This window comes from Dama dama, chromosome 8 (genome assembly GCF_033118175.1).
Source record: "Dama dama isolate Ldn47 chromosome 8, ASM3311817v1, whole genome shotgun sequence".
NCBI lineage: Eukaryota > Metazoa > Chordata > Mammalia > Artiodactyla > Cervidae > Dama > Dama dama.
In genome coordinates this window covers 32,227,951-32,236,846 of record NC_083688.1, presented here as the reverse complement: position 1 = coordinate 32,236,846, position 8,896 = coordinate 32,227,951, and the positions used below count along the sequence as shown (strand labels likewise).

General features: G+C 34.2%; 1 protein-coding gene across 1 annotated transcript in view; it reads left to right on the top strand.

Annotated features, from left to right (window-relative positions):
* Window positions 1-214: 214 nt before the first annotated feature.
* Window positions 215-8,896, top strand: part of VWC2L (von Willebrand factor C domain containing 2 like) — a 180,509-nt gene continuing 171,827 nt past the window's right edge. The window contains exon 1 of the mRNA XM_061147923.1: window positions 215-604. Within this exon, the coding sequence (XP_061003906.1) occupies window positions 215-604 (390 nt within the window). The remainder of the gene's footprint in view (window positions 605-8,896) is intronic.

Sequence of the window (8,896 nt, the reverse complement as noted above, 5' to 3'; positions counted from 1 at the left end):
GCAACTCAACAACAGCAACAAAACTTCCAAGTAGATCTCAAATAAACAGATCTCAAACATTTTAAGAGCATGGGTTTAAATGAACCTATATTCTCTTTATATATGTCAAATCATTCTTTTTAAATATTTGTTTTCAGCTTGCCCCTCTTGTATTCTCATGGAAGGAGCTGAGTATATCTAATATTAGAACATCCAGAAGCCGTTGAGGAGGGGGATGGCTCTTCATATTCATGAAGCTTGCATACTGCTATTGGTCATCCCTGGATTGGTCACCTCTGCTGCCATCAGTCATGAAGACTATCCTGCTGATGAAGGTGACCAGACCTCCAGTAATGACAACCTGATTTTTGATGACTATCGAGGGAAGGGGTGTGTGGATGACAGTGGCTTTGTATACAAGTTGGGAGAAAGATTTTTCCCAGGGCATTCCAACTGTCCGTGTGTCTGTGCTCTGGATGGACCTGTTTGTGACCAGCCAGAATGCCCTAAAATTCACCCAAAGTGTACTAAAGTGGAACACAATGGATGCTGTCCTGAGTGCAAAGAAGTCAAAAACTTTTGTGAATATCATGGGAAAAATTACAAGATCTTGGAGGAATTTAAGGTATGAGTTGCCCTCTATATTCATTGAATACTAACTTTTTACACCACATGCTTAGATCACGACATTAAAATTACAGTTGAAAAAGCACATTTTTAAATTTCTCTTTGATTTACAAAAATGTGACTCCAGTTAGCCTAAGTACCACTGTGGTGGTACAATAGGCAATTGGTTTGTTGACCAATATCTGTAGGGTTTCACAAGAATTTTTTTTTTTCCTTCAGAAATATTTGGAGCATGCTTACCATCTTTTATTTTTGCCCTTAAATGTTTCATTGTGTTATTACAAAATATGTTTTCTGATGGAAACAATTTTGTTTAAAAGCTATGTGTTTATTAATGTTTAAATTTTGTGAGTTTCATGTGTGAGTGTGTGTGGCTTATTAGACTGTATTTGGAGCCATTTAATTGTAGTCTAGAATTATCTATTTAGTGTATGGAAATTCAAGTACTACAGAGACACACTTCTGAGCTGTGGTCTTTGTATTAAGAATATGCATTGGACTTACTTGTTGTAGAACATGGTTCCCATTCTGTTCTCTTATCTCTAGATTTTTTTTTTTTCTTTTTGACATATAAGACCCCAGAGAGAACTGAATTTTTATCATAGTCCCTTGTAAAATGTAGTTTGAAAAAAAAAAAGGCTAGTTTTTCAGGCTTTCGTCCTCAATGGTATTTTTAGTCTTTCTTTTATGCTTGCATCATGTTGTCAAGTAACGCGGACTTCATTTTTACCTCTTCTTTGAGCCTCTTTTTTCCAATGACTAGTTTTAATTAGGGTTTCATACAAGCCAGATCTGAATGCTTAAGGTATAAATTAATATATCAACATGTCCTCAAATGCAATGACAGTTTTGCCTTGAGGTTTCTGTCATATTGGTGGCTTGATGTAAAGATTTTCATTTTGCCTAACCAAGTTCTGTGACAACGTGCTCAGAAATGTGTAGGCAAAAGAAGATATAGCTAGTTTTCAATGTGTTTATGTTTGAGAGAAGAATGTTCGATTATTAGCATTGACCCAATTTCCTTCTTTACAAGAGTCAAATGGTAGAAGTCAATACATGGGAAAAGGTTTTAACAGATCATGATCGGAGTACTTCCTATATGCTGGCAATTCATTGCATTCAGTTGATTCTAAGTTGTGGGTTCAAACCATATCTGATTTACCCAAGAAACCCAATAATTTTGACTAGTTTCCTCAGGACATGAGAGAAATTTCAGTGATAATTATCACATTCAACTTTCTTATATGTAAGTGTTATTCTAGACTTTTTCATGTATTGTGATACTTTGCTACACAATATTGAGAAGGGGCCTGAGAATCTAGTAAAATTACCATTATTGACATCAAATAATAGTTAAGAGTGTCATACATTTATCAGTTCTTTCTGGTCTTTCACATATTGGACACATTTTGACTTAGGGTAACAAAAGTAAATGCAAATACTCAACACATGACTGACTGTAGACATAGTTCTAGAATCAGGTCACTCTCCTCTAATATGCATATTTATTTAGAGTAGAATAAAAAGACATTTTAAGATAGCCTATCTCAAGCAAAATTGTATTCCAGATAAAATTTGAGATTATTAAATATTGACTACCAAATTAAATAAAAGAATAAAAGATACTGATTTTTTTGAACTTAGCTCATCACTAAAAATGCTATAGTTTTCCCTGTTTTTGTTAGATTCTTATTCCAAAGATAAAAATTATTTTGCCATATCAAACAATAAAGATATATCAAGTTAATAATTCCTTCATTCTAATTATCTGCCACTGCCATAATTAATATTTAATCTGTTGATATGCACAACATTCTCCCTGACTTATAATATCCCTGATTTTAAATCAATGTGATTTTTAAAAAAGAAAACAGATACCACTTTTTCACAAGGATTGGTTTTAAGAGCTCTAGAGATTATCTAGAGTAAATTAATAAGATTGAAAGAACTGAGACCAATCAAGTTTGATACTTGTCCAAAATTGTCAAGTTATTTAACCTTTTTCTAAATACATCCATTCTAACAATAAAGCTTATTTCACTTCTCAAAGCACTTTGGCTCTAGAGTCAGAAAGATCTGGATTTATATCCAAATTCATCACTTAGATGTAAGATTTTGGAAGGAGTCCTTAAACTTTTTGAGCCACAGTAGCATTCACTACAAAATGACCATCATAATAATTACTTCTGTTGAGAGGAGATATTGGAAAGAATTAGTGAAATAATTTATATGAAGTTAGTGATCTTGTAACAACTGGTACACAATAGATACTGAAAAAAAAGGGTCCTTTCACTCTTTCTAAATCCTAGTGTCCAGGAATTTCCTCTGAGTTCTACATTCTTCCATGTCTTCACCTATGTCTCATGATGGAAGCTTGACTTTAAAAGTCACTCAACTAAAAAAATAATAATAATAAAAGTCACTCAACTGAAAAAATTCCAACAGTTTTTTAAATTTCATACTTATCTATATGAACTATTTTGCCTAAGTAAATATCAGCCATCTTCTCTTCTAATTTAGTTTCTTGTCTCTTGTAAGCTGATCTTTGAAGCTACATGCAACTTTCACATAATAATCTTGGCATGTTATTAAGGAGCTTATATTGTGATATTCTTGTATATTATATATTTGTCTGATAAGCATTTGTTGGACTTTTTAATAGATGAGATACTGTAGTTGTACTGTACATGCATTAGAGAGTCAAAGATCTAGAAGGGAACATCTCCACTCACAAGGAATGCATGAGCCAAGCTGGAGAGAGGAGTGGGGAAAAGGCAATATAAAGCATGTGATCGTGAAGGTCAACACCAAGGGGATTTTGGTGCAAGAAGCTTATCAACATGGTATGAGGTTTGGTCAGACAAACTGTCTTTTTCTTCAGGAAGGTCAAAGATGAGCCTATTCTTAGAAAATTAAAATGTATCTAGGAAGATTAAAATTCCAAAGAGGAAACTGCTTAAGCAAAGTCAGATATTTGGATAAATAAAATCAGCAAGAAGAGGAGAAAGATGAGAATGACAGGGAACTGGATCTTACTAAAATGCTATTATCAGAAGAAAGAGGTAAACTTGAATAGTGTTTTTGGAACGTGGAAAGAGGAACTTGAGTACTGGGCCAGAATAGATTCAGTCTAAAGAGTAACAAGGGACAAAATGCAGGTTGTTGTACATAGAGTTAACCTAGTTAAATGTGTTTTTTTAAACAAGATTACTTTATAGTCAGGTATTTAATTGAATGGAAGTGAAGAGAGATTAATGGCTGGGAAAGCAGGACTGTTGCAGAAAACAAAGAATGAGAAGACCAGCTTGTAAAAAGACAAAAACATTCAGGGACAGTCTTGAGGATAAAAACCGAAATTCCCTAGTACAGTCTAGATTCTACTCATCAATTCCTCCAAGTTTATTAAACTCTCAGTGACTTCTCTTGCCTGGGTGCTTGCACATGCTGGCCCACACCTTTTTACCATTTCTGCACCCATGTGTAAGTCCAACTAAACTGCTTCCGAGCTCCATTTAAATCTCATCTCAACTGCAAAGCCTCCTCTGACTGGCCTACTGCTGTGTTCTGGGCTGCATCTCATACCTTCATAACAAGGACAGTAATCAGAGCCAGACACCATTAAGAGCTTTATGTGTATTATAGCACAATTTCATGCTAACACTATGAAGTTACTTATTAGCACTGTTTTACAGATATGAAAACTGAAGCACCCAAGTGTAAATAGCTTACCCAACACCATACATAATATAGAACTAGGATTCAAATCCAGGCTTCCTGGCTTCAGCATATGAACTCATTACCACCATCTCTATCACATCGCAATAATATAAACTGAAAGGACTGCTCTCTCCCCCACTGGACAGTGAAACATTTAAGGCTGGGGACAATGTTTTCTTTTTGCTCCTTGGTCCCAACCCCAGCACCAGGTAAACCACGTAACAGGCATTAAATGTATTTTGGTGAACAAAGTGAGTCAGGTTATAATTGAACAGACAGAATATAAAAAGTTAAAGTTCCCTTAAAATGCCTTTGCTTCTGTCTATGTGTCCATCTCTCAGTTTTAATTAGAGAAGCATTCAAACTTCAGGTAGAGTGCTCTCTGGGCCCCTATAGATGACTTACATTGTTCATAAAGCATGCATTTCCATCCTGCTTCTACTTTCTACTCCGTCTCCCCACCTCTTCCTAACCGACACTCATCTTGGATTGCCTTTCCATCCCAAGTGTTGTAATGACCACTCAGCGTTTTAGTTGTGCGGTCTGACGCTATACAGTTACAAAAACATATGTCACTACATCAGTGTCTTCTGATCACTCAGTTTAAATGTAAACTGATATACATGTGTCACCTGATAGAAAAAATAATGTCACTTATACACATTTGGATTTTTTCCAACACTTACTGATCTAAGGTTTGAAAATGGCTTTCACACTATCCTTTTTGAAAACCGAATTCTCCAGTGTTCTGTTAATATTGTACTGAGATAAAGGTCATTGTGTAGTGGGTTTCTCTTCTTTCATGTGTGCACAGGCAAAATGACACTGGAACCTACTTTTTAAGAAATAAGTATAAATAATAATCTACAGTAGCATTTCCTACAGAAAATCTTGATTGGAAATGCAGGTTGTATCAGGTGTGCTTCTGTGCTTAACCATCTCATGCTGAGTTTCTTAAAGGGAGAAATAATTTCTTATTTTGCTCAATATTTTTATAACTCTCACTCAGCTAGAATTAGCCTTTTTGGAATTTTTTAGACTTCATAACTTGTACTGATTTAGTTTTAGGTCAGACACTGAAGATTATACTACTTGCAACTGAAAGAGTTTTTTTTTTTTTATTTCAGCTTTGCATAGCCTGTCTTAAAGTGATTTTCTGCAGTCAACACCCAGTACCCTTACTTGAGGATTTGGATTTACCCAAAATCTGCCTTTCTCTGCAGGCACTGACCTTTGTACTTTTCCCATTATGGGCCAAAGACAGTTGATCAAGTTTCTGTTTTTTATTTGTAATAGGTTCAGTGTGATTATTTTCTCATTTTGCACATTTTGTAAATATGTTACAGCTTTAAAAAAAAAAAAAAAGTTTTCATGCTGTGGTAAGCTGTTTAGTTTTTGCCCTGAATTTTGGACTTAACATTTAAATCTTGAGGAAAGCAGCAAAGAGGACAGAGAATTAATCACTCAGAGTATTCTGCCAAATCATCATACCCATAAAAAATGTTGATGCCAACTAAGATTGAGAACTGACTCGCTCGTCAATGGATACATTCACAGGAAGACAGGTTTCCCAACTTTGTCATTAATCTGTCCCATCATTAATGTCCAGTATTGTAACATTATAGAAATCTATAAAACTGAGTAGAAAGGATTTTTCAAGTTAGGATTAGGAGATTTCTTTTTTTACGTCTGTTTTAATACAGAAAAAGGATGAAAAGCAGCATATTCTAGGAACTGATTACCAAATATGTGAAAGAACAGGGGAAAAAGCTGTAAAGAAATCTCAATGAGGGGATAATTGTTTGCAGAAATGCCACTTATTGTACCCCACCCATTCATCTGCCATTGCACCAGTTTCTATTAATATGAGAGGCACAGAAACTAAGATGTTTGTACTAGACAAAGAGATACAGAATGCATCTTTCCAGATGTATGAAGATTGTAGTATGCATTATATGTATTTCATTGCCACTAAATGGAATCAAATTTGTTATGAACATCCTGCTGAAATATGGGAGACAAGGCAGGAAAGACCTCTCATCCTAACAACTGGGTGGGTTTTGTTTATTTATTTTATTTCTGCTTCTTTGACTACCTGTATTCATTTTAATAATGGAAAATGGGTGAATTTTAAGACTATGGTTGGGGTTTTTAAACATATTTTTCCCAAGAGGGGATGGACAAGTTCTTAACAAGTAGTTGGGGCATTTGTAAGATTCCATTGAAAGTCAGTCCTAGAAAACATTATAATTTCATACAACAAAGATAACTGAGGTCTTTGTTGGGAGATTGAGAAGACTAATTCCACAGTTGTTGGCTCTACAATATGCAGTTTTTGTTTTGCAGAACATGTTGTTTTTAGTATTAAAACTGCCTCTGAGTGAATTCAAGCATAGCTTTTTTTCCTTTCAAGTAGCTGCAAAATATCAGAGATTAAGTAATCTTAATCAATAATGACTGTTGCTCATCTGAAGCTCAGCCCCCAGCATGTACCACAGCAGCCTCAAAGTGGATCATTCTCAATGATCATTCTCCCTAGAGGGAACGCCCATCTTTGTAAATAACTAGGGAGCATCTGCTTAATTTGTATAATGTCTGACCAGTTTCAAAGATTAGAAGTCAATTTTGTTAGAACTTAAATTTATAAAGTTCCTCAAACCCTTTCTCATTCTTTTTACATTGTATTCATTTGGTGTGTTTTAATTCTACAGAACTACATTAAATCTAGAAATAGATCAGAGTTTTGAAATAATTTGTTTTTTTCAAAAGCCTTAGTAGGAACTGAAAATGGCCCTCAACACTTTTCAAATTATGGTAGTAGGAATTATAGTTATAAATAGCTTCCAAGTTAACCCCTGAAGGGATGAAATAGTCTCTTACTTTAAATTTTAAGAGACTTGATGGTCACCTGGCCCTTTAATTAGTTAAATATAGATGCACACATTGATTTTATTGCTGTCCTTCATATGGTAAGATGCTGCCATTAATGGTGATAACTGTGTGATAAACATGACTAGAGAGATTTGTGTCTAGGCTTCTATCCCCTGCACACACAGGGAGATTGGTGTTTGATTTGCAGCCACATCTGAGATTTGTGGAGCTTGTTACTGCTAGTGACTACAGCAGACTTGAGGTCAGTCATCAGCTGTTTATAAACTTCGCTGTCCATTCCTGCTGACTCGCCAATACTATGAGGAGATGAACCTGAAAAGAGAGTGACCTGGTAGTTTCCCCTCCAAATTTTAACTCTAATTGTAGAAGATTTTGGATATGTTAGAAATTTGCTAATCTGTCATTGTGTTTTCACTCACCAAAATACATAGTCAATGGCGTGACTATGTCCTATACCTTATGACATAATCTGCATATTTTATGCAAATTTTGTAGATTAGTCTATATAGTCTAAACTGAAATTGTTTCATACATGCATTTTGTGTGTATGTGTGTGAAATTTGAGGGAGCTTAGAAATGTTCTTACTTTAAGAAAATCTTTATAATTATTTCTAACCCTTCTTATTCACCCTGATCATATTTTTTGTTTTGTTTTGTTTTCCTTTAACTTGATTTATGTATCAGACAGTGTGTTTTACAAAGTATAGCACAAGAAAAAAAATACTGGTTTATGTTTTAGTTATATTTAACCAAACTTTCAAGGAAGAGCTTGAAACAAATAACTCAAGGTGATTTCAAGTGCTCAGTGGGTTTGCTTACCCAGGTGATCTTTCTCAAGCTTAGTCATTATTAATAGGGACTGGCTTATTTTAGAGTCAGCTTATTTTAGGTTTGGACCTTTAATCACCACTGATTATCATCAGTAATTTAATCTCACATACCACCATTGTTGATTTCCTTGCCTCCAGCCTGCCATCTAGCACAAAACAATAATGTCATTTTTGCAAGGATTTAATGACACCATGAAAAGAGTGAATGAAGTACCAAAGTAACAAGAAAATTCATTTATCTCCTGAAAAGTTTTTATCTGGTATTATTTTATGACTATATAAAGTTGATTAAGGTGGATACAAATCTACTGAACACAACTCTTAATTTTTTCCCTATTATGTCATGAGACCATAAACAAAACTCAAATAAACTTAATATTTCTATATATATAAGATGGATACAATAATGTCATATATCTAATGAGGAATAAATAGTATTGGGAATTTGAAAATTAAAGTATTACATATGAAGTTTAATTAACAATTCTGATTGCTCAAAAGTTTGTGTGTGTTTTTTTAACTAAACATTACTTGGATGAGATTTTGAACTAACTTTGTCTTAATATTGATCCTTGATTATCATTGTTATTTCTTAGCAAGGGATTGGATTTCTAGTATCTGAATTTATATAAATTCTTCTATCTAAAAAAGGCAAGCGTTGTGGTCTTTGCTTTTTTTTTTTTTTAATTCATAATCTAAGTCTTCCCTACTTTTAAGAACTGACAACAGAATTTTAGATCTGGAAAAGAACTTTCAACTTTTTTACAGATGATAAAACAAAGACCAACAGAAACTTAGTGGAAACACCACAATGGCTGACAGAACTTACTATTTGCAAAGGCAATATAAAG